Consider the following 26,709-nt stretch of genomic DNA (forward strand, 5'->3'; position numbering starts at 1 on the left):
GTGAGTGTACATGTGTGACTGAAGCTGCAAGTCGTATCACTGCTGTGTTGGAGGTGGGGTGAGCCCTGCGGACACTTGAGTAGGGTCACCACCTTGCGTTGAGTGCAGAATAAAATAGGGGGCAAGGTGAAAACCGCTCGTTCACTCCAGGGTGGAAGACCAGAGCGGAGGTCTTAAAAGCAATAAAAAACCAGGCCCAATGGCTGGGAAAATGTGCACGAGACCAAGGACAAAAGTGGTGCATAGGGCAAAAGCTCAAGATTCCACAGCAAAGCTTCAATTTAAATTTTTCCGTACCTAGTGGAAATTTGGCTTTAGGAGCAGTTAAATGAGGGCAGTAGCTCATTTCCCTCTGATCCTGGCACCTCCCCACCATGTCCTGATGTTCATCTGTCCTTGGAGCAGGTGAGGGGGATGTAGTGTACAATGGGTTGATTGATCTGCGTGTGATTGTATTAGTCTGGTCACTGATCAGTGTTCACTGTGCTTGATTGCTTAAGCCTATGGGTGGAGCTTAAGAGTTTATGAAACTGAAACTAAAGAGACAGGCTGGAAGGTTCCAGTAAACATAAGAATGTTCTAATAGAGACATTGTACTGAAATCTTGTAAGTGCTGAGATATTTTAAAGTACTGTAAATAAACTAGTTATTCATTTAGAACTAGTGTCATATCTGCATTGTTCTGAGATAAATCAGATATATAAAATATCCAGCAAACTGGCGAATACATAACAGGGGACACCCACAAGAAAGCAGGGGCCTTTTTTAAACATGATGATGTAATCTAGACCTGAGAGTAATATTAGTTGGAGGTGGGAGAGGGTGAGCAGAGATGGTTTCTCTGTCAGGCCAGGCTGTTGGGATGGGGATTGAGGGCCTCACAAAGAAGCTTTGGCTGCCCCTTGCCCTCGACTATCACAGCTAGATCCCGCCGATGCCACCACACACCCCCACCCAACCATCCTACTCTCCCTCACTGACTGACAGTGTCCTTTCCCACAGCCTTCTGGACAAACTTTTATGTAAGTGAGGCCTGGCTGTTGAGAGTGCCTAGACCTCCAAAGTCCAGATGCCTCAGATCCGTCGCCTGCTTTGGGGCTTGCATGCACTGTACACGCCCCTCCCCCCATTAAGATCAGGGCCCAAGGCTCAGTAAAGTGCAAATCAAAGCCATATGACATGAAAACAACATGGTGTTGAGGACATATAGAGTGGCCAATTGATGCCCAATGAGATCAGAGAACTCAACACAGACTGTGAATTGAACCTGATTTAGTACCATGCTGTGCAGGGCATTTACTAACTGAGCTAGCAGACACTGGTTTAACAACAAATGTTCTGGATGCCTCCCCCAATGGGATTATCGCCAACCTTGGTGCTGTTTTTAAAGGGTGGGGGGGGGGGCGGTGGGTGAGTCTTGTTGTGGTTTAAAGTTTTTGGGCAGCAAATGTGCTTGGCTTTTACGATGAGATTTTCTACCTGACAGGCGACCTTCAATGAATCTGCAGCCAAGCTGCAGTCCCTTCAGGCACAGATCACAGACAGAAACAAAGTGGTCCAACAGCATGCATCATTGGAGCAGAAACTCTCTCAATTGGAACAGCAGGGACTGATTAAAATCCAACGTGGGGCTGATGGAGATCTCAACATAGAAATCATTCCAGTCGTGGTGAAACAGACAGTTGTAACTACGTCACCAGCACCCGAGCCCAAACCCAGCAAAGGTACGAACCTAAATCTTCCCTCAAGTTCTGCTCTCTCTTCAGAGTTCATTTCCTAGGGGGCTTGTGAGTTAAACAGTTCAGATAGGTTCAGGTGAAGAAGATCCTGCAGCCCGTTGATGTTCCCCTTCCTGAATCATTTTTCCTATATTTAAGTTTGTGATTAGGGGCTGAAATTGTGCTCGTTGGAGAAAAGAAAGTTCAGAGGGGTCATGTGGTAATTTTTTTTTTTAAACATAATTGCAGATTATTTAACTTGTAGTGCAGAATTGAAAGGCGAGCATAAGACGACTGAGCCTCAAATAAGATCAGATTGAAAGAATCTTTTTCTTGTGTCCCAGAATAATGCTTGCAACTCTTCTCCGATGGATCAATCCCCTTTTGAAGATAAGGGGGATAAATTGGATAATAATAACTTGTAAACAGATTCTGACCCTAAGGGGAGACAATATACACTCAATATCAACTCAAAAGAATGTCTAACTCTGCATATTTGTCAGTGACTTGCTTTGGAGACCCTCAAACCTGAGTTACCTGGGTTACCGCACATTAGGTATCCAGTTGACCAAAATGTAATGCTCTGATCTTTTGATAAACATTGAGAACGTCACATAAAATTCCTTCTTTTACCTACCACCTATACTGAGATAAGGTAGCCAGTATTTCTAAGACTTCTACTTCCCTGCATTTATTGAATAATATTCATGATGTCATTTAGCCAACCCTTACTCCAAGCATGCAACTTTTTGTGTTTTATTTATTTATATTTAGAGATACAGCACTGAAACAGGCCCTTTGGCCCACCGGGTCTGTGCCGACCAAGAAGCACCCATTTATACTAACTCTACAGTAATCCCATATTCCCTAACACCTACCTACACTAGGGGCAATTTACAATGGCCAATTTACCTATCACCTGCAAGTCTTTGGCGGTGGGAGGAAACCGGAGCACCCAGCGAAAACCCATGCGGTCACAGGGAGAACTTGCAAACTCCGCACAGGCAGTACCCAGAATTGAACCCGGGTCCCTGGCGCTAGCCACTGTGCCGCCCCAATGGAACTCTTTCAAAAAAAATACCCAGTTCTTCCCGTTCCACAGATGATGAGTTTTAAGATTGTTGGGATTTGTCATTTGAAGCATCTATTTTCTTGCTTGCATGAATGAAATAAGAGTATGTAAGTGATAAGACATGGGCTCCTCACCTGTACCCCATGAGGGCCTGGTGCTTTGGCTGGCAGTAAACTCAAGGGGCCGGATTTTCATAGGGCTGTGGGATCGGGACCTGGTGCAGGCACGATTTCAAAATCGCAATCCAGAGATCATCTCGGGATACCCATATCTCCGAGACAGTTTGTAATTTTCAAAGGGTTGCCTGGGGGGAGGCAACAGGAAACCCGCTCACTGCCAACTGATAGCCCCTTAAGCTCCTTAAGGAATTTGTTAAATGGCCTGTCCGATGCAGAATGAAATTTTTAAATTATATTTTGGCGAACCCGAACAGTCTGGTACATGTTGGTGCACTGCTGTCAGGTTCGCCACGGGGCCAAATAAAGTTTATTTGTCTTTGTCTTAAAATTGTTTTTTAATGGACCTTCTTGTGCTGGTGCTAGTGCTGAACCTTCATTTTTCCTGCATGGTCCCTTTCACCCTTGTGGATGCTCTTGCTCTGTAACAAGCTGCCTGCTCTCTTCGGCAGGGCAGTGGCAGACCCAACATGGCTGCCACTTGCCTCTGCCACTGGCACCAGGCAGGCAGCGCCCTCCTCCTGGAGACGCTCAGTGCCACTAATTGGACGCCAAGCTCACCTTCTGCCTAATTAGAACTTTTACATTTAAAAATAGCATCGCGAGAGTAACGCAGCTGAGGTGTGGGGTCGGGACCCGGAATTCGTCCGGGCGGCAGGTTCGCAATCCTGATTGAAAATCTGGTTCATGGTTGGTATGGACAGGGGTGAGAATTTGGTGGTAGGAGGCCGGAGCTGTGAACCCTTGGGAACAGTCCGAGCAGTTAGTTGAGGGAGCGATTCAGATGAGATAATGGATTGGGATCAAAAGAGCAAGTTAATTTTGGGAAATGATGGAATGAAGTAGGATCAGAGAGGTGTTAAGTGACTTCTTTCATGTTAATAGTCCACCCTGCCCAGTTTCTGCCACGTGGGAGAGTTAAGATGGGGTTTTTCCCTCCATCTCTAACTCCAGGGAGGAAGGAAATGCTCCATTGATTAGCTCTGGTAAACTGTGTTACAGATTAGACAATATCTAATGCTCGGAAATTTATTTTTCTGCTTTCTCTGACAGATGTTCCTGCAGCACCAGCGGCCACGAGAAATGTTATTGATGTTACCAGCCCGAAAGCCGATCCCCCTCCACCCTCATCAGCAGAGAGTGTCACTGTCCCACCTCCCCCTCCTCCACTTCCCATTGCAGCGGAGACTGGGACTGCTCCACCAGCAGGTATACCAAACACTCCTCCCCCGCCCCCACCCCCACCCCCACCCCCTGGGCATCCAGGTACTTGTATCCCTCCTCCTCCTCCACCCCCTCCCCCACTTGGTCCAAATTGTCCAATCCCACCCCCTCCAGGAGCACCCCCACCCCCTCCAGGAGCACCAGGTGCCATCTACAATGCAGCGACAATGGTCACCACAGGTAAGGGTCATGAGATCGCTGCTGATGTTCGCCTCGGCAGAATGCTGATCACATGTGTTATTAACTGGCAAGTGAAGCATGTGCTTTGCTTTTGTTTGTGTTGATGCTTTTATCATCAGGCTGAGGTAATGAATATGCCTAGATCCTGCATTGTAAACGTCATACAGAATTTTACAAGTAGTCATGTGAGGGTGAAAAGATTCTTCAAGGGGCTTCACACTGATCCATTTATTAATGGATGTAGAGCAGGAGTGCTCTGTTGTATTGCAGATTAGGGGACACTCAACTAACACAGCATATAGGATCAACCACCGATGTCAGAATGAACTCGGGCATAGGCCACATCTGGTAATGGCAGCAGGTTTACTTCCATGAAGGATATTAGTGAACCAGTTTCTCTATTCCACCCAGTGGAACCTCCATGGACAGTCAGTGCGCTGGTGAAACTTGTGTTACTGTGACATTTGGTAAGAGACTAGAGGCACTAGGTTTGTAATGTAACACCATTTGTTTCTTTGTGATATCTTTAGGTGTTCCAAAGTTAATTTTAAAAATTCTTTTATGGGATATGGGCATCACTGGCAAGGCCAGCATTTGTTGCCCATCCCTATTGCCCTTAACAACTGAGTGGCTTGCCAGGCCATTTCAGAGGGCCATTAAGAGTCAACCACATTGCTGTAGGTCTGGAGTCACATGTAGACCAGACCAGGTAAGGATGGCAGATTTCCTTTCCTAAAGGGCATTAGTGAACTAGGTGGGTTTTTACGATAATCGATGATAGTTTCAGGGCACCATTACTGAGACTAGCTTTCAATTCCAGATTTTTGTAATTAATTAATTGAATTTAAATTCCACCAGTTGCCGTGTTGGGATTTGAACCCGTGTCCCCAGGGCATTAGCTTGGGCCTCTGGATTACTAGTCCAGTGACAACACTGTGCCATAAATCCCATAAATCCAGCGTGGCCGAGGGTGTGAGTGTGTGTTTCGCTGGGGTGAATCTTGCTATCACGCATACTGAGCGTTCTGTCTCTTTGTGTTCATTCTGGTTTGCTGTGCTTGTAGTGTCGGTCACACCTGAAAATTCTCAGCATGAATACTCCTCACAATTAGACAGCTTTTTGCTCTTACTGCACTTGGTGATGTCTCTTGTCTCACCCAGCACTTTCCCTTTCAATGTAATGATGTTTTTACCATGGCAGTTTTACTGCCCCGTGGTACTCCCACCACTGGGGCGTTCTTCAGCAAAAACGACATAATGTCCATTCTGCTGTGGTCCCTTGAACCTGAATTTCTGTGTGTGCTGAAAGCTGTTGCTTTCCATCCCCTACCATCTGTCGACTGTACCCATTGGGCAACTAACAGGCCCTGTTAGCTCAAAGCACCCACTGCAAGGTAGAGAAGTGGACCGCAGGTCTCAACTTGAGAGTCGCTGTCCTAAATGGCTGCTTTAAACAAATACATCAAGAGGATGTAGTAGTGGTTCTCAATGTTTGAATGCCATGTAACATTCTTATACGGGTAAGAACAATTCAGTTCACCAACTCATGCTCCGGTAATAAGGTTTGATCATATAACTGGAGCTAGGTTATGATGCCTGGTGCTCAGGTGACCTGACAGTACACTGATTAAATACCCTGTGTTACACCCCATTCTACACTGGTACTAAACCAGATTACCCATTCTGCCAAAGCCCTTTCTTAAGTTACTGTTAATGAAATGGCTAGTTGTTTCGATTTGCCATTGGTGTCAGTGATGGAATTGTAAAGGAGAGAGAATGTCTATTCTTTACATGTTCTGGCCTGGTGTGAAAAAAACCACTAAAAATGCAACCAACTTGCGTTGCTTCTTAAAGTTATGTGCAGAGAATTTACTCCACTTTTCTTCAAAGGCTCCACATGAGAGTTTGAAAAAGTAGCAGAATTTAAGTGCACAGATACATGTGAAAAGATGTTGACATCGAGGTAGTCACCTCAGGGAACTTAACACTGATGCATTTTACCCATTAGCTCCTGTAGGGCCACCATTTTAAGCCAAGCTATATGGATTGAATTCCTGCTGTGTGACATTAGCAGCAGAAACATTAGCATGTTCTAAATTCCTCTGCCTGTTGCTTTTAGTGTAAAGGAGTTTGTGCCTTTGTGAAACTGGCTGTTAAAAAGGCTTACAGCCTGTTAATGCATCCTTGAAGCACTCATTTCATTTCAACCCAGTTGTTCCCTGTTTGTAACTATGGAGCTATTAGTCTACAGCTCACTGTTGGTGTTAGTTTAGTGGATTAAAATTTCAATTAATGGATGGGAAATCCAGCAGCAAAACCCCACATTTTCATGACTAGCACCTTCTGTGGGCTACGCCTTGTAGCGGGGAATCAGAGAATCGGCCCAAAAATCATGCAACACTTCTCTGTTGCCATTGTAATGCCAGTGATTGATTATTTTAAATGGTTTAACACCTCCACTAAAACAACGGATGGAGGAATGTTGCAGGAACACGCTAAGTGTTCATCAGTTACTTGATCCAACAGTAACTCCTAGACTCAAATTCTTATTTTGCAGTAGCAAGTGTAGCAAGGCCTGAAGCCAGTTATATGCTTTTATTGTATCTGGAGGAAATCTCGATGATCAGGTCAGTTTTTAGTCATAGGGCCTGAAATCTATGGGGCCCTGCTAGGCCGCTCACTCTATTTGCATTGCTGCTCTGCTTTCCCGGTCCAGGAATTTTGGGACCTAGGTATTTTGACCATTGGAAACAGAAGTAAATTTAATGATCAAATGAAGCCAGGTTAAGAAGTTCACCCGACAACACTGCACAGAATTTAATTACTCCATGAGATTGCAACCTGTTTAAAAAGTGAAGTACATCCTCAATCACTACTCCAACAAAATAAATATCTAGGCCACAAGCTTTCCCCAGCTTCTTGAACATCAATACTCTTGGGAAGCAATAAGCAGTGCACAGCTTGCTTACTAATAACGACCCTCACCGAGCGTTGAAAACTAATCGCATCAAAATAACATTTCTACAAAACATAGTTGTCTAAGCAGAATATGTAATGAAAGTGGAGGTGATACGCTGTTGGATAAGTGAGGTAGTGCTCAGGACATCTACATCTGAATTATGTAGCCAACCTTAATATTCTGGTAACTTTTAGCCCTTATCAAAAATCTTATATTTACCTACAGCTTTAGCAAAAGCTCTTGGATTAAAATGAAAATATCGTTCCAGTATTAAGAGTTGTTGGGATCTGAGTGCACTGAGGCATTGGATCGAACAGGGTCGAATGTGAATCAATTCATTTTTATTTCTCTTCCTACAGCTCTTAAGGTAAAGCAGCCAATCAAAACTAAGTTCCGAATGCCAATCTTGAATTGGGTGGCACTGAAACCCAATCAAATCAATGGAACAGTCTTCACTGAATTGGATGACGAGAAGCTGTTGCAGGTGAGACATGGCTGATCAACTTCCTCAGGTCTGGTGACAGAATTTGCAGGTTGTCAGCTTGGCTCTGTTGGCAGCACCTTGGGCTAAGAAGGACTGGGTTTGAACCCCGCTTCAGGCGCATAACCTCGGGTGACATTATAATGCTGTGATGTCAGAAATGCCGACCTTTGGGTCAAATGTTAAACTATAACCCTACTTGACATTCAAAATAGCATGACACTGTTCCAAGATGAGTAGTGTTACAACCAGGTGAGGAAGGAATCTCAGGCTCCCCTCTCGGCCCTTTCTTGGTCTGGCCGTAACAGGGTTTAATTTTTAAAACACAGTGATTTTTAGCTTCCCCTCAGTGAGTCCTTGCTCACTGCTCTCAAATTGTAATTGTAAAGGAATCAACCAGACAGGCTTTCTCAGGTTTAATTAAGAAAGGTGTAAGTTTATCAATCTTAAAACTATAACTCAGTTAAAACTACTAAGAATACGCGATGCAACCACACTAGCATGCATACATGATAAACACACACAAATAGATACAGAGGAGGAGAAGGAATTAAAGGGGGAAGGTTTGAAGTAGTAGATGGAATTCCGTTACTGTTCTTTTAGTTTTGCTGTGAAGTCTTTGAAGTTAAGTCTTGCAGTTCTCGGGGCTGAATGCTCACTTTCAAACATGTTTCATTGGTACCGGAAGGCTGCAGGGGTCTTCTGTCTTGAGGCTTAAGTTACTTCTGTGGGTCCCTGGAACTTTGCGTCAGAGAGACAGAGAGAAAGACCTTGTTTCTCTTTGGTCTTCAAAATTGCAGTCTGTCTTGAAACTTTTCTGTGAACACAAATCAATCAATTCCCAGGTTGGCCAGCAGGTTAGTCATGTGACTAGCTTTTTGTTTGAAACAGCATCGCCTGCGAGGTTTGTTGATTATTCAAAGCTTACTAGACACACTCAGGGGGGTGGGGGGTAGAGGGGGGGAGTGGGAGGGGGTAGAATACTGGCTCTTACACAGACAATTACTCTCAATGTCTTTTGTTCATCACTATTAACAAAACCCATCTCGCTAATTGAATCAGGGAGCACTCCCATTGACTCTCTAGGCAACTGTCTCTCAGAATGCAAATGTGCAGGCATGTTTTTAGCCACTGCTCTGTGGTCGCTTTTAAACAAGTTATGTTCCATGTCCAGTAGTGGTTCAAATAGTGTTCCATATGACAAAATTAATATGTTTCTATTTGGCAGGTGTGGTTTCCGTCACTAGCAAATTCCTGTCTTGATCAGCAACACCAGAAAATCACTGACTGGCCTTCTATCTCAGGCTTGATTTTTAGGCCATTTTTGCAGAGGTGGGATGGGGGCAGCGGGGGTCAGTTTAACTACTCGGAGGTGGCTTCCCGGTGGCAAACCAGGGGGCTAGCGCTCCAGGCAGGCCTAAGGCCCTCCCTGCCTGGGTATTACAGCAGCAGCAGGCCACCCTGTGGGAGGGGTGACTGTTTCCCACACAGTGCAGGCTTCTGACCCACATTTCAGTCTGACAGTGGGGTTCAGAAGCCCACAGGGAAAAACCTGCATCTTATTCTTATAATCTTATCCAATGTCACAACTATATAACACAAGAATTATGAAGTTTGAAAGAGGTAACACTCGCCCAATATATTATATAGTCCACAGAGATAAAAAGAAATGTTGTTGGTATCCTGATTTTAGTTAGTATTATTGTGTTGAATTTTCCAGGCCCTGTGGAGGTGGGGGTGTCGCGAAAATAGGAGGGAGCAGTCTCGGTACACTTCCGTAATGCATTCCCGCCTCCGGGGAATTTCCCAGGGGAGGGCTGGGAATAGGTTCAGGTTCCCACTCCACATAGGCAGGCAGCCAATTAGAGTAATTATGGTCCCATTTAAGGGCCATTTAGTGATAGGCTGGTAGTTTTCCCCTTCGATGCAGCCCCTTCCTGAGTGTGGAGGTCACCAGTTCATTGGAGATAGCCTTCCGGCAGCCGGCCAGGAGGCCATCGGAACCGGAGGCTCCAGACCCCAGTGACGGGCCACGGAGATGGAAGAGTGGAAACTCATCCAAAATGAGTCTTATGTAGGGGTTTCCCCTCCACCCTGATGGCCCTACCAGCTTCAGGCCGCTTTATTTGCTGGCTTTCATGCAGGCAGCCAAGGCCATCTCCATGTTGAGGCGCCCTCTCGCTCCCCTTTCTGCCTCAGTAGAGCCCACCTCTCCTGGCGGGGCTGACATCGCTGCAGGCCCTCTGATTGGGCCTCCAGCCTCGGGAACCCGCCCACCATCCTTAGTAAGACGGCAAGCACGAAGGAAGCTAATTAGGAGGCTGCCTCCTGGAAGCTGGCACCGGTGGGCATCCTGACATCATGGGTGGTCTCGGGGCCCCATTTCTTCCCGACGTCAGGGTGCTGACACCAGCCAGAAAATGCAGTACGTTATATCTGGTACTGTTGCAGTCTCTCCTACATGTTGTAAACATTAAGATGCCCCCAGCCTCCACCCCCAATTGGAGGTCAATAATGCTGAAGCCCACCAGACGCTATATTATTAGGCACCGAGGACTGAGGCCCACTATACAGTTGACACACTCAATGTACTGCCAGCACTCAAAGCTTGCTTGCAAATTATGTGCAAAGCACATTAAGGCCCCAAATAATTTGCAGATAGGAGGCCTCTGCATAATGTGACTCTAGTGCGCCTGACGCACATGCTCATTCCCAACAGCCGCTAATGTTGCCAACTCTGGGAGTATTCCTGCAAGTGCCCTCATATGCATACGCCTCCAACTGCCTTGCCCAATAAAACAGCCATTTTTTTCCCATCACCAATACATTTATAGCTAATAAATGAACGTGTTCAAAGAAAATGGAAAAAAGGATTATTTTAGTGCCCTATGAACTTTCTCCCAGGTTACTTGCAGCAGTGTCCAGGGGATTTGTCCTAAAATCCTGGAGACGCCAGGACAATTTTAGAAAGTATTGCTTCATGGGAAATGAATGAGAACAGAACATAAATATGCAACGATTTCCACTCAGCATTTTCACAAAGTTCCTGGAGTGCGTCTGGATTTGTTGCCCAGCCAGTCTCCAAAGCAGCCAAACTTGTCTCATCCATTGCACTTTGTGTTGTAAGAGTGCCAATCCATACAGTCGCAATGTGCTGCATTGTTCTGCGGTTCTGCACCACTCTGTAGTCTTCTAACGAGTGAAGTCCTTTTCTGCAGAACAGGAGGTTGAGCTCAACACTCAGGAGCAGCCCCACTACTTTGAACGTTTCAAACACTGATTATAATCTAGAGTGTTAACCTCCTTTTATACCAGTTGGGAATGGGATTGTAACGCAATGTGAACACCACACCATACCTCTCCACAGCACTTGTGATGTGCATAGTGACATCTCAGAGCACTTTACAGGGCAATGGCTACCAAGTGGGCACCATGTTGTGGAGGGGTGAAGGGAAGAGGGTCTTGAAGGTGCACTAGCACTGTCGAAGGGGAGGGTTTGAGGAGGTTTTTAAATGGGGGGGTGCAAGGAAGTTACAAGGAGGCGATGCTGAGGGAGGGCGTTCCAGGGGATGGGGACATTGTGGGGTAAGGAGCCAGTCAAGATCGACATGCGCAAGTAGAACAGCTGACTTGATGTGGGTTTAGAGTGGCCACACTCTGACCTTTATAATGTGGAAGCTGTTGGCATGTGGTGGTCATGAATATGATCCTGTCTGATTCACAATCAGCATAGAATGTATTTGTCAAAAGACATCCTTATGTTCACATAACACTGTATTTCACATTGGAGGCTACTTTATTAAGAAATTATGAAAGCCCGATGGTTGTTAAGATGCAGAATCGAGTTGTAAAAGGATCAAATGGTCTTCGCTTCCACTGTTCACACCATTCGTTGTATTCCAGGAGCTGAACATGGCTGAGTTTGAGGAACGGTTTAAAACCAAGGCCCAGGGCTCATCGGTGAATATCAGCACGTTGAAAGTGAAGGTTACCCAGAAGGCGGTTAGTAAGGTGGCTCTGATCGAGTCAAACCGAGCAAAGAACCTGGCCATCACCCTGCGGAAAGGAGGCCTGAGCTCTGATGACATCTGCAAGGCCATTGAAAAGTGAGTCATTTTGTGTTTGTGTGGTTAATGGGCAGAAATCAGGAAAGAGGCAGGGAGGAAGGAAGGAGGGGAGTTATGCAATGTTTCAGTGGGGGTTTCCTGGCTCGCATGTAAGGGATGAGAGTTCTGTCTGCCCTTCATGGGACAACTGACTGCCTGGGAGTAGAGTCAGGGGCAAGGACTGCTTAAGCCAGGAGTTCCTGAGCCTAGAAGAGGATCCGGTGTAGCCTTGGCAGCCTGTATGAGACATCACGGCCTCTACCAGGTGCATGTGAGCCCCATAGGTGGGCTTCAGGTCAACAAAGTGGCCCAGACCTCCTGGAGAGTTACCTCTGAAGATAGCCATGTCAGGGTAGGTTTGGGTGGGTGTCTGGGCAAACCCTAACACCACCTTTCATGTGGTAGGCACCAAGTTTTGAGATGGGCACAGGAAAATGGGTGCAGAGGTAGCCACGCCTGACCTATGCCCATGCTCTTCCCCTTGCAGGAATGCAACCAAAGAAGTTTCAGAGCTAGTGTCGATGTGTGATATTTAATATTGAAAATGTGGGGGCAGAGGGACATTTTATTCTCTCTCTTGGTGAGTTTGGACACGGGGAGAGCATGTAATCGGCTGGGGTGGTAGTGGCGGGGGGGTACTCAGCCACCTTCCCACCTCTGTCAAAGTTAAGTCCAGGGTGGGAAGGCCTGTGAACAGCTTTCCTGCACCACTGCCAATTAAGGACCTCAAGTGGGAAATTAATGCCCAATTAAGAGCCTCAGCCCACCACTGCTATTAGCCCAGCAGCAGGCGATCCTGTCGCCAAATGAGGAGCACGGCAAGAAAAACTGTGCAGGTTGCTTGCTGGCTCCAGTGGAGGCGAGGGTCCTTCCCTCGTTCAAAGGCACAGTGCCTGAATGAGGGACCCAGCATCGGGAAGGGGGGGCACTGAGAGTCACACCCTCCCTGCTCTTGCTGCTGACCTCCCTACACCCCCTGCCCTGCGACTCTCGCCCCGCGAGACCTCTCCTGCCCTGTGGCCTGGGTCCATCGCCATTCCTAGGCCTCGGGTGAGTGCTCCATTGGCAGCAGCCACTGCCTCCATGGTGGCCCTGCCCAGTTAAAGAGCTGCCGGCCTCTGATTGGCCTCTGTCACCGGGGCCCTTGATCCCCTGGAAGGCCTGCCGATGCCCAGTTAAGTGCCTAATTGACACTTGATTCATCAGACCTCCTACAGAAGGGGCGACCCAGGGTTCTCGCCAGCGCTTTTGCCAGATGTAAAGACCCCAATTGCCCAGATAAAGTCCCGGCCATGGTGTGTAAGGCTGAAATGTACCCTATTAGATTATCCAATTGTTACTGGACAGTTCTTTGACTTGGCGGCAAGGGGAAAATGGACTTCCTCATCCTGAGCTGAGGACTGTTACTTGCTTTCGAATGGTGTGCAACGAAGACTCACTAGATTGATGGCTGGGGAGAGATTTATTAGAATGGGCCTGTACTCTCTGGAGTTTAGCAGAATGACAGGCGATCTCATTGAAACCTATGAGAGTCCGAGGGCTTGACAGCTTAGATGCTGAAAGGCTGTTTCACCTGGCTGGACAGTCTAGACTAGGGGACATAGTCTCAGGAAAAGAGGTCAGCCATTTAGGACTGAGATGAGGAAAAGATTCTTCACTCAGAGAGTTGTGAATCTCTGGAATTTTCTACACCAGAGGACCGTCAATGCTCAATCATTGAGTATGTTCAATGCTGAGATTGATAGTTGAGTATATCCAAGGGAATCAACAGATAAGGGCAGGAAAGTGGAGTTGAGGTCAAAGATCAGCTATGATCCTATTGAATGGCGTGCAGGTTCGAGGAGTTGTATGGCCTGGTTCTCATCCCATGTTCGTTGTTGAACAGCTGAACCCAGATCAGAAAGGGGGAGAAAATCGGGGGCAAGAAACTGGTTTCAGATTTGTATTAGCAGAGGTCAGGGATCTGTACCCCACCTACCTGATTGACTAGAATACCTTCCAATGACATAGCTTTTCTTTCAAGGCAGATGGTCTTTGTGCTGTAGGTTAAGGTGGACTTGAAGTGTTTACTGAAGAAGCTTGGGTCCCATATGCAGGCCCCAGTTCTGCATATTGGTGGTTCTGTTTGGATTCCTGTTCACTTGTCTTCACTCCAAGAGCACTAACTTGTAGTTCTTGTAATGAACAAAATTGCTTCAGATTTGATAGCCATTTTGTACCATTTGACTTTGAACTTCCAGAATGCCAGCCCAACCATCTTCCCATCAGCACATCATCTGTTTCTTTAATGAATATACAGCTCTGACCACAGCTCCCTTTTCTGGTACTCATTCCTGGCCCTCTGTGTAAATAGAATGCTTGCTAATGTGCTCGCTAATCTTGTCCTGTACAGCCGTGACCCTGTGACCTCTTGCCCTGTCTTGTGACTAACGTGCTCATCATTTTTCTTTTCCACACGGCCCAGCTTTGATCTGAAGTCACTCAATCTGGATTTCATGGAGTTGCTGACTCGCTTTGTACCTACCGAGTATGAGCGGAAAGTGCTGCAGCAGTACGAGAAGGACAAGAAACCGCTGGAGGAACTGGGTGAAGAGGATCGTTTCATGATCAAATTCAGCAAGATCCCACGGCTCTCGGAGCGGTTGAGCATCATAACCTTCATGGGCAACTTCAATGACAGCATTCAGCTGCTGACGCCGGTGAGCGGCTCTGTCCCTATCCTGAGGATCATTGGGCATAAGGGCATAGGAACAGGAGGAGGCCAATTAGCACCTCGAGCATGTTCCACCATTCAATGAGATCATGGTTGATTTGTGACCTAACTCCATATACTCATCTTTGCCCCATATCCCTTCATAAATTTGGTTAACAATAATCTATCAATCTCAGATTTAAAATTATCAATTGTCCTAGTATCAATTGCTGTTTGTGGAAGAGAGTTTCCTAATTTCACTCCTGAAATGTCTGGCTCTAATTTTTAGACTCTTAGTCCTAGACTCCCCAACCAGTGAAAATAGTTTCTATCTACCCTATCTGTAACTCTTAATGTCTTGAAAACTTGAATCAAATCAGCCCTTAACCTTCTAAATTCCAGGGAATACAACTTCAGTTTGTGTAATTTCCCCTCGTAATTTAACCCTTGGAGTCCAGGTATCATTCTGGTAAATTTCCACTGCACTTCCTCCAAGGCCAGTAAGACCTTCCTGAGGTGTGATACCCAGTGTTGCTCACAGTACGCGAGTTGTGGTCTAAAAAGGGCTTCGTATAGCTGAAGCATAGCTTCTATCCCCTGTGTTGTAGTCCTCTAGATAGAAAGTGTAGTCGTGCAGAAAGTAACAGTTAACCGCACCTAGGATTTAGCTTATTACTGCCATTATTGCAGGGACAGTTGGGACCGGTGTGAACCATCTAGCGGCTTGTTTACACTAGGCTTACCTCCACCAGTGATGTATAAGGAGTTCCCAGCCCTTTTATTCTGTTGTTGTTGGATGTGCAGAAAGTCCACCCCTTACAAGGCCCTGCAGAATTCCCAATGTGAGCCCAGGAAGTGTGGAGCATAAACATTGCACAGACCAGTTGGGCCAAATGGCCTGTTTCTGTGCTGTAAATTCCATGAGTGTGTTAGAAGGGCAGCAGATTTTCCGTCCCATTGTCTTAGCGGGGAGGAAGCTAATTTTATTTGCCTGAGTTCTCATTCCTTTACTATATCCGCTGCTAATGGAGTATTCTGTTTGACTGCAATGGGCTATCTATCTGAACACCATCTACTGGAGTTATGCTGACGTGGATCAGCTCTGAGGGAATAATATGGGTTCAAGTCCCACTCGATGTAGGTTGACACTCTGGTGCAGTACTGAGGGAGTGTTACATTGCCAGTGGTGCCACCCTTTAGATGAGATGTTACCCCAAGACTCATTCTACTTTTTTCTGTGGGTTAGGTGGCCTTTAAAGATCCCAAAGTACATTTGTATAAGAGCAGGAAGTTATGCCAGTATCCTGCCCAGCATTCTCCCTCGAAATAGCACAAGGCTGGCCAGTTTATATTGAAGGTGCTGTGGGATGCAATGTTGGTCAACAAAGACAGGTGTGATAAGCTACAGGATAGGATGCGGGCAGCAGAGTTTTGAATGAACTGAAATTTACATAGGATGGAGGATAGGAGACTGGGTAAGAGAGCATTGGAATTGTCAGGTGTAGAGGTGATAAAGGCATTGATGAGGGTTTCAGCGACAGATGGGCTGAGTTAGGGACAAAGGTAGATGATGTCTTTGAGGTGGAAGTAGGTGGTCTTTATGATAGTGAGGATATGAAGCACATCTCGGGGTGAAACAGAAAACTGAGGTTGTGAACAGTCTATGATGAAAGAAAGGAGTTTTTGACAGGAGCTGAAGGCAATCACTTTAGTCTTCCCAAAGTTTAGTTGGAGGAAGTTACAGCTCATCCAAAGCTGGATGTCGAACAAGCGTTTTTACAGCACAAAGACAGTGGGTGGATCAAGAGAGGATCTGAAGAACTGTGTTTCATTGATGTACATGTGGAAGCTGATCCCATGGCTTCGGATGATGTTGTCAAGGGGCAGCATGTAGTTGAAGAAGAGGAGGGGACCAAGGATGCAGAACTCCAAAAAGAACAGTGTGAGGGCAGGAAGAGAAACTCCTGGAAATGCTCTGGCTATGATTGAATAGGTAACAGTGGAACCAAACAATGACAGTCCCACTGAGCTGGACAATGGAGGAGAGATTTTGAAAGAGGCTCTTTCGATTGACTGCATCAAAAATTGCAGCAAAGTCAAGGAGCTTAAAAAGGGATAATACACAGAAACTGTAGTTTTTGAGCTTTTTTAGATTCATCTCAATGGGAAGGGTGGAAATCTGATTGAAGGGATTCAAGTAGGGAACTGCAGGAGCTTTGGGAACAGGTCTTGGAGGGACAGCACTTTCAAGCGCTTTAGAGAGAAAAGGCAGTTTGGAGACGGGACAGTATTTAGAAAGGACAGTGGGTTCATAGTGTGGGTTTTGTGAAAAGGTGGAGATGGTGACGGCAGTTTTGAAGAGAGGGAGCCAGTCCCTGAGGAGAGGGAACAATTTACACAATCAGCTGAAATAAGGCGTGATAAGGTGCTATATAAATGTAGCTCTTCATTCTTTTTAATATCCATGACAATCAGAACTGAGCAAGTGCCCTTAAGGGGTACATATCACTAGAAAGAGACATTTAATAAAATAAAGGCTGCTTTGGGGGATTTCAGGTGAATTTTTATTTCTGATTTTAAATCACTGAAAAGAATTTTGCAAAACCCCATGAAATGCTTTTAAATAATAAAATACAACGGAGTAGAAGTTTTAAACATCAAAAGCTTTTTTAAAAAAAAAGCTGCCAATGATAAAAGAGCCATAAACTGCTGGCCAATCTCGTGCCTTTGTTGCTGTTCACCAGGGTAGACTGTACTGGAGCCTATCTGCCCCCAACAGCTCTGTGTTGAAAATCTGGGCTCCCGCTGGGATTATCCATGACTCATTAAACCCCTCAATGATTGATTGAATCGTCTTCTCTTGCAGCAACTCAATGCCATCATCGCTGCATCGATGTCAATCAAATCATCGGTAAAGCTGAAGAAAATCCTGGAGGTAAGATGTTTCAGGGGCGAGTTATACCAGTGGCAGGAGAGCACTGGAAGATCTTTGCTGATTTCACCAGGAAAGGATAAAGTATAGTAGAAATGGAACAGACTTTGAGACACTGGAAATGATCAGAGTTTTAGCAGCACTGGCATGTATTTTCCTCTGTTGACTAATGTTAGTGAAAGTCTTTGAGCATAAAAGCCGGCCTTATGCTTGTTTGAACTTTTTCCACTAATATCGGTGACGGGTCTATTTTTCTCCAGTCACGACCCCTGACAGTTACAATCATGCTTTACTGACAAATGCGTTAACAGATTCATATGAAATCCTCCTTCGCTATTTTAACAAAGGCATGAAGCTGTTTAAAATTAATGAGTTAATGGCTCTATTAAAATAACAGAGGAGTTTAATGTGTGAATGTGTTCTCAATACAATGATTTCTACAGCACGATTTCAACACCTTGGTGTAGTCATTAAATTCCAACCGGGTACTGTTCTACGACCAGGCATTAAACCAAAGTGAGTTGACCCCTGCGTTAAAGCAGCAAAGAGAGGAATTTGGGAGAAGCATGTTAGCATTTGTATCAGAACATCATGGATTGTATTATCTACCCAGTTGATGTATCCCATTTGGATATCAAGCACTATATGTAAGTATTGTACCTGAAGTCAGTGTGCCCAGTGGTTATTACAGAATTAAAGTGTATTTATTGACACAAGTTCAAAGGATTAAAATGCATTTTTAAATTGATTACTTCACTGGATTCAAAGCAGGGTTAATGGGTGAAGCCTCCCTCAATATATACATATATGTTTAAATCCCAATGCTTTGACATTCATCACTGCCCAAGGTAGGTCGCCCTAGTTGTGGGTTTTGTGCCTGCGTGTCAGTCTGTGGTCTATCTCTCAGTAATCCATCACTCAGGGTCCTGTAGCCTTTGTCTGTTCCTGTGGCATACTTCACATGGGCAGGCCCCAAGTAAACAATTCCATCTAGTGCCAGCTTTGGAATCACCATGACAGTCTGTCTAACAAAGGAATAAGAGCCTAAGAATCTGGGGCAAGAAAGTTAGTTCGCTCTCTCATCAAATTGTCTCTTGAATAATCCCATTATTTTTGGCTCTGTTATGTTACTTGTATATTATTCTGTACTGTATCCCACTCACCTACCCTCCTGTACTTTCCAATCTCCACTGGCTTCCCATTCCCCAGGATGCTGAATTCACAATCTTCACCCTGATTTACTAACTCCTTCATGACCTTGCCTCATTCAATCTCTACAATGTCTTCCATAGCTATCTGTCAGCTCACAACTGAGCCCAACCCTGGTCTTCGTGCATGCCCTCAGCCTCCACTCCAACAATTTACTTTTTATTATTTTCCATTAATACTCTCTGGTCATACTTTCATGACTTTTCTGTCATCATTGCCCTAGTATTCTGAAATTCCCTTTCTAATGCTCTCCAATTTACCAGTTTTGGAAAGCTTCCTCAAACTCTATAACTTCAAATCTGTCTTTGGTAACCTCCTTCACCTCCCCACCCTGACCCTCCCCACTCGTCACCTCCCCTATCCTCCCATCACCTTCCTTGCCCTCCTGTCACCTTCCTTGCCCTCCTATCACCTTCACCTCTACCCTCCTGCCACCTCCCCTACCCTCTGTGAAATATTTTGATTCATTTTGCTAGGCTTGCTTGTTATATAATTTCATGTTGTTGTATTGTTCCAATCACGTCACTTTAAAGTTGAGAAGTAGGAGTTTACGCTTTAGCCGCAATCGGCAATATGGGCACAAATAGTACTGGTTTTCCGAAGTGAAGTCGTGGTTCAAGTTCCCCCCACCCCCCCCAAACTTATTTGCGTAATCACAAATTTAAAATGTTCCATGATCCAACACAAGTGGGCAACATAATCAAACGTAATTGTTCATTTTATTTTCCTTGCATTTAAAAATATGTCTTGATGTAGTTTAAGAGTGTTTACCTGGTGCAGTTTTATTAGTACAGCCGGAAATGAGTTTATCACAAAAATTAAACTAGTCTACCACTTGTGAGTAACCTAACTTTAATAACTTTGTAAAGCTATACTGAACCATTTAGTAGTTTCATTGGTGTATGTTAGTCAGCTTCTTAGTAAATTAATTCTTTTTTACATTAAAAATGTTTTTAAAACGCACCTTAAAAAAATTTTAATTTGAAGATTATCATCAAAGAGTTGCAAATGGGCGCAATGGCAGAAACCTGCCATGTTCATTATTCTGAACTCTGTGTGGGGGAGGTGGTCAGTTTTGTGGGTGGGGCTGGCTTCTGCATGATGTGTTTTACATCAGCATTGAAGATAGTGGAAACTCAATTTGCTTAAAATTTTGCAATCTGTTATGCTGGTTAGGCCCATTTCAGACAAATTGTGCTGCACAAACAGAAGCTCTAGTCTGAGATATTTTGTTTTTAAGTTACTTTTCACTAATTTCCAATTCATGCCCTCTGGTCCTGTTTTCTTGATGCACTTTGAAATAATAGTCTGAGTATATCTCAGTATTAGTGTAAAGCTAATTAACATAAAACTAGGCCCGTCTTTGCTAAAGAAAGCCTAAGAGTTGCTGTTTGTTTTGTGATAGCAATGATGGTCAGAAACGATATTTCACTAGTCAACTTGTGAATAATAATCCATTGTAAAAACCGGCCATCAATACTCTCAGCTGATCATGTTCAATCTGTTCTCTCCATCAGATCATTTTAGCATTTGGAAACTACATGAATAGCAGTAAAAAAGGAGCCGTTTACGGCTTTCGATTGCAGAGCCTTGACCTGGTATGCTTATGGAAATTGCAACTGGAAAATTATATATTGAACTAGTTTAATGATTAGCCCATTGTATTTTGCAATCTGTCATAATGTGCTGAATGGTCTAATTAGTGGCCATTCATAATCAGCTATTGAATACAGTTATTGATTTTACTAGTCATCTGCCTTAAGCAATCCGTTGAAGGTGACTGATTGATTGTAAGTCAATCAATACTACAACACTTATTATTCTCGGTATAGTTCTGGTGTCAGACTGAAGCTCGACGTGTTTTCTCCTCTAGAACAGCATCTAAGTGATGGGCAGGGTTAGAGTTCGAACAAGCCTGTTAATACAATGGATGCAAACAAGGAATAGAGCCAGCAACAGGGGCTGTTTCTATTAATTTGTACAGTGTGGGATGGCTATAGTTAGTGACTGTAGGTCATGCATACTGAGTGAGTTACCATTTTAACTTGTGCTGCTTGTAGCTATTGAAGGAATAAACACAGGTGATTGACTGTGGGTATTGAGTGAGTTGATGCAGATTCATTTGTGCTGTTGCCATATGGAATAAGTAAATTAACACAGATTCCAGATATAAGGACATGTAGCTGTGTTCCTACTAATTGCTCTCTTTCCATTCATCTTCAGCTCCTCGAAACCAAATCAACGGACAGAAAACAGACGCTAATGAACTACATTGTGGACATTATCCAAGGGCAATATCCTGAACTCAATACTTTTCACACTGAGCTGCTCTTTGTGGACAAAGCCGCTGCAGGTATTAAAATCAAGAGTGAACTGAGGAGAATGTTGACTGTGTTCCACAAGTAGAGGGATTTGTTACTAATTTACAAAGGGGAGCAGTGATTCAGGTACACCAACCAGGGGGAGCAGTGATTAGGGTACACCAACCAGGGGGAGCAGTGATTAGGGTACACCAACCAAGGGGAGCAGTGATTAGGGTACACCAACCAAGGGGAGCAGTGATTAGGGTACACCAACCAGGGGGAGCAGTGGTTAGGGTACACCAGTACTAATGAAAGGGTGAAGCAATACTAGATTAGAACAATGGAACTCGAGTGAGGAGTCAGTGGCTTGATTATGTTAATACTCCTTTAGTAAAGCAGCAGTGAGCTGAAAATACCGGTGCCAGCCAGTGTACTGGTCCCCTGGGGCCGGTCATTTTCACCAGGGCAGGCGGAGGGCGTTCCTGCAATCTTGCCTGCTCCATGATTAAGGTCAATTAAACTGGTTGAAGAGCTCGTTACCGGGGAATGTTGTAATTTTCACAGTGCTGCACGTGCTGACTGGGGCAGACCAAGTACACAGTGGGGAGCCAGTCATGGCCACCCCGGTGAATTAGCTGGGTCCCATAAAAAGATGAATGGCGCAGAGGGGGCTCACCCAGTGGGCCACTGACAAACAGGTGCCAACGGTGCAGCACAGGTGGCAGGTGAGAGGACAATAAGAGCTCGGGCAGTGCAGGGGGTTGTCACCCTCCTGGCATCGCAGAGCATAAGATCAGGGGGCAACACTGCCAAGCACAATTGGGGGGCCACCTGAGCACAAATTCTACGCGTTGCTCCCCTTGTGGCCTCGGAGGAGGTGGAGGCAGGCTGCTCATTGCAGGGACAGCCTCCGTCATTTGGCACTGTTGCACAGATATTCCCTCTGTCAGCTGGGCCAAGGAGGCCAAAGATGATGATGGTGCCCCGTGAGGGTGGCACCCTCATCCTACTCCGCCCTTGGCTGGATCTCCGGTTGGTTGGAGGGGGAATCAGCTGGGACGCAACTAGCATCTCCTCCAAACATCTCTGCGCCACCAGCACTACTGATATATTGTGTGGCATGCATCCTGTGCATGTCAGTGTGCTACTCTTGCATGCAGTCCAAATGCTGCCGCATATGGCTCTCCGCGAGGTTGACCACTCTCTCAATGGAGGAGCTCATGTGCTTAAAGCCCTGAGACATGAGCTGAATGGACTCCTCCTTTCTCTGCCCATGATCCCGCACTGCTTCAGGGAATTCAGCCATGTAGGAGCACATCTGCTGCTGCTGGTCTAAGTAGAACCTCCTTTTCTGTGGCTCCTCGGGCCCTGCATCTGTGCCCAGCTGAGCAGTGCTGTGTCTGTTCTCCCTCCTCCGAGGGGGACTGCCCACTGCTGCCTCTGCTACCTCCTCCTGCACACTAGTGTCGTGCTCCTCATCCAGTGCCACCCTATCTCAAAGTCCACAAGGACCCTCCGAGATGAGTGTATCTGAACTGGTGGAGTGCGCGCTTGAAAGATGTGACGGTGTTTCTTTGGAGCTTTGCTGCTCCTCGAGGCCTGGTGATGGTGAGGGAAAAGGTCTTCTTGGGTCAGTGTCTGCAGCTGTGGGAGACACAAGAAGAGAACATGAGAGCTATCCTTGGAGACCAGAGAAGAGAACAGTATTGAGGCTTCCCAAAGCAACTCAGTGTTCAGCATGCTGTTGGACAGGGTGGAATGCAATGCACCCCCTTAATGAGTACGTTGCCCTCTCCAATCTCCACCATGAGTACCCATCTTGCCAAGGCCGACTTCCTCATGGTCTGCTATTTCCATTGATTCCTCCTCCAGGCACTCGCCCTGCCAGAGAGTATCAGGTCATTGAACTGTTTCCTGCACTGGATCAAAGTTCTTCTGACTACACTTCTGCCGCTGACTGTGGCAGCGATGTCCAGCCACACCTGCTTGGTCTGGGAGTGTGGCCTCCTCCTGCCACCCTTGGGGAAGAGGTAATTCCTCACAGCCTCCAGCCCCAGGTCTGCCTCTGAAAGTCAAGGGGCTGCCCTGCCCCAGGTCCAGGCTTCTGGCTCTGCTGACACATTTGCTAATCAGGTGTTCTGAGATCTCTCACTCTGCAGTATCAATACTCACAGGGCTGCCACAGTAATGGCAGTTTAAATCAGGTCCCCAATTGGGCAGCCTGCCTCTGTTTCCGCCACCTCGGCCGTTAATTGGCCGCCAAACCAGTCTCCATATCAATTAAGGGGTTGCCCTGTGAAACTCGGGGCCCATTACTGCTTCCCCCAGGGGGTGGGTTCGGGTCCCAGAAGTATTCCCGACATCCGTTTCCTCCCCCGCAGCAAAAGTCCAGTCCTGTGACTAGATTATGACAATTGCACTTGTGAAAATGGGTCAGGCTAGATTGTGTTGGTATTGCAGTAATGACAGGGAGGGTGACCTTGTTACGTTAGTATTGTGTTAGTGAAGGGAAGGTGCTGAGCTTACAGTCGTGTGACTTCTGTGCGTTGGTGGAGCATTGACCAAGTTATAGCACCGTTGCTATCTATAAGCAGAGATATTTTGCATTAAAATTGATGTCTGTATGATCAGTTCAGGTAAATGCATTATAATGGGATTATGTAAGTAAGGGATAGATGTGAAGTAGTGTGATGTGGAGTCGGACTGGCAAGACATGCATATTTGACAACTTTTGAGGATGAATTCTGGGAGCAGCACAGTGACATGACATGCTGGAACTGCCATTGCCCTTCAGCAGGAAGTGCAGGCGCTGGTTTCATGTCTCCAGTCATCCACTGGCACTGCCACAGTGAGAACCCTAGAAACATGAAAACATGGAAGCTAGACTCCGAGCCCACCATGGAGCAATAAGAACTAAGACCTGAATCTGTACCTTCTTAGAAAGGGAAGGTGGATGGATGGTGCAGGCAGCCTTCAAGGAGTGTCAAAGAGCAGTGGGCAAATAAAACCAGACAATGATTTCCACTGAAATATAAAGGTTTTCTTTTAGGCTGTTGAATGTAGCTCCCTGGACCTCACTGGCAATTCAAGCATAGCAAGGCCAGTTTCTGAGTATGCACTGATGGCAGGAATCTCCACCCAATGGCTGTGCATGTACTTGTCATCCTTCTCAACCTGTGTGCAGCCTTTGACACAGTTGACTACACCATCTTCCTCCAATGCCTTTCCTTCATCATGCAGTTGCATGGGACTGCTCTTGCCTGGTTCCATTCTTATCTATCTTTTCATAATCTGATAATCATGTGCAATGGCTTCTCTTCTCACTTCCGCACTGTAGTATAAGGGTATCAAAGAGTTAATCTTGAGAGAATGTAATGATTACCGCCCACCAGGATGAAGTAAGAGATCATCTGGGAGAGACTTGAGAACAGTTACAGCATGGCTTTTGAAGGAGAGACATAGGCTAGTGTGGAGTGTATATAGTTACTACATAATAAAGATTAATGTTTAAACAATAAAATCCAAGAACATCTCTGGCTAGACTCTATACGGTGGCAGCATAAAGAACCAAATATGTAATAGGGTGAGCAGTGCTGGGATTGAAGTCCACTTCCCAGAATTGAAAATTTGAAGCAGCAATCATCCTTCAGCCAGAAGAGAAGAAACTTTAAAACAAATAGCTGAAGAGAAAAAATAAACTACATGCCTTAGAAGGCGGAGAAAAGCTCCATAGAATGGAGGCGAGGCTGAAAAGCAAGTGATCGGGTTAGTTGTTGTGCTGACGATCGAGAAATCCCGGTTAAAAATGCCTTTGAAGAGCTAAAAAAAAAATTTCTAAAGGCTCCATGTGAGCGAGAGAGAAACAAAGGAAAACCCTGAAAAGTGTACAAACTGAAAAAAAAGTCCAACAGTGAAGGAAAAAAGCGCGGGAAAGCCCCGAGCACAGCAGAGTCTCCATTAAAGCAGACAAGCGGGAAAAAATTATTAAATTAGTCAAGCTTGAACAAAATAAATAAACCATCTAGCTCAAAAAAAAAGCGAAGGGGCAAACCCTTGATCTGTTTATCCAACAGCTTTGTCAATTACAATAGGCAGCTGCGTAAACATTTCAGTGAACTGCTTAAGCAAAGGGAAAACCCCTAGAGAAAAAAAAGACAGGGAACACTGTCAAACACCTGCTATACTTCATCAAAGCAAGTTAATCTGGGGGGGGAAAAGTGTTTCTTAAAGGAGAACACTGTAAAAAGTCTATAAAAATTTTAAAAATGGATCAAAAACTGGGAGTTCCAAAGAGTTATAAAAGTCATGAGGGATCGAATTGGACTCAAAACTGGGTTCGATGAGGAAAAGTTTCCTCAGGTATGGAAATTGGACAGCAGGTCCGATACAGAGCAAGTGAATATATTATTATATTTAATTGGTGCTGTAGCTGATGATATAATAGCAAGACAACATATTGATGAAATATCAGCAAAATTTGATGAAGTCTTAAACGCTTGTGATTCCTACTTCAATTGGCGCAGCGATAATAGACCAATCATACGAAGTGAGGAAAGACCTTGGTACAGGAAACTTCCTGGGACAGTTCACTTCCTTCACCAGAGGGCTGAACAACAGGCACCAGGAAAAATGGTATCGGGGTGGGGAGTGGGAGAGCAAAAGACCCCTTTAAACCCTGCCATTGATGTGGTGCAAAAACTTCACACAGGCATGAACAATGTCCCACCAATAGAGCAGAATGCTTATATTGCAGAAAAATTGGGCATTTCAGTAAGATGTGCCGAAATAAGATCTCGACTACCTCAACCTCGAAATGTAAAGTAGTTAAGAATAGAGAGGTTAATGAAATTAAGCAACCTCCTGAAGCAGACCAATAGAAATATTTTCTGGGTGAGATCAATGATCTGAAACAAGCATTATGGTCAGCAGATCTATATGTCAACAGACATACCACTAATTTCAAACTCGACACTGGAACAATTGTGATGGTTCTGTCAAATAAAGAGCCCTGGTTTTCTACACACGTTCTGTAACCAACAGAAACTCAGTTACATGGCCCAGGAGGTGTTGTACTTGAAGTAAAGGGGAAGTTACAAGCAATGCTTCAATATAAGGGAAAGCAGATATTAGAAACACTCTATGTCCTAAGCAATCAGGAGTTCTCATTCTTAAGTAGAAGAGCTTGTAGTGACCTTCATATTATAAAGAAAGTTGAAGAAGATAAACAAGAAGAATCCAGGAGCCAGGACAGAGGGAGAGTCCCCCAACCTGACCTGAGCACTGCAGAGACTCCGGATTCTGTCAGAGAGCCCGCACAATGCAGAGAGAACCCACACAACACAGCACAGCCTGCCATGCCGCTCAAAGACTACAAGAGCGAGAAAGAGAAATGCAGCAAGTTCCTACAGAAGTGCCACATGGACAGAGAACTTGGGAAGAAACAAGTCCAATAAAATTGTCAGGTACACAGACAAGATCAAAGAGAACCTCTAAATGCATCCCATATCCCAACTAGACCATGGTGATGGATATATTATTCTTGGAGGGAAGATCCTATCTAATTATAGTTAATTACTTCTCAAGATGGTTGGAAGATAAACAGGTGTACACAACAACAACTGAAGCAGTCATCAGAGTTTTACAAGAAGTTTTCGCAAG

General features: G+C 45.3%; 1 protein-coding gene across 2 annotated transcripts in view; it reads left to right on the top strand.

Annotated features, from left to right (window-relative positions):
* LOC137348062 (formin-like protein 1) overlaps positions 1-26,709 on the top strand; it is a 249,717-nt gene that overhangs the window by 190,038 nt on the left and 32,970 nt on the right. For both annotated transcript variants that reach the window (XM_068013188.1, XM_068013187.1), the window contains 8 exons: positions 1,487-1,724; positions 4,020-4,370; positions 7,688-7,812; positions 11,713-11,915; positions 14,380-14,614; positions 17,474-17,542; positions 20,266-20,346; positions 20,972-21,101. In XM_068013188.1, the coding sequence (XP_067869289.1) occupies positions 1,487-1,724; positions 4,020-4,370; positions 7,688-7,812; positions 11,713-11,915; positions 14,380-14,614; positions 17,474-17,542; positions 20,266-20,346; positions 20,972-21,101 (1,432 nt within the window). The remainder of the gene's footprint in view (positions 1-1,486; positions 1,725-4,019; positions 4,371-7,687; positions 7,813-11,712; positions 11,916-14,379; positions 14,615-17,473; positions 17,543-20,265; positions 20,347-20,971; positions 21,102-26,709) is intronic.

Source organism: Heterodontus francisci, chromosome 33, assembly GCF_036365525.1.
Source record: "Heterodontus francisci isolate sHetFra1 chromosome 33, sHetFra1.hap1, whole genome shotgun sequence".
Taxonomy (NCBI): Eukaryota; Metazoa; Chordata; class Chondrichthyes; order Heterodontiformes; family Heterodontidae; genus Heterodontus; species Heterodontus francisci.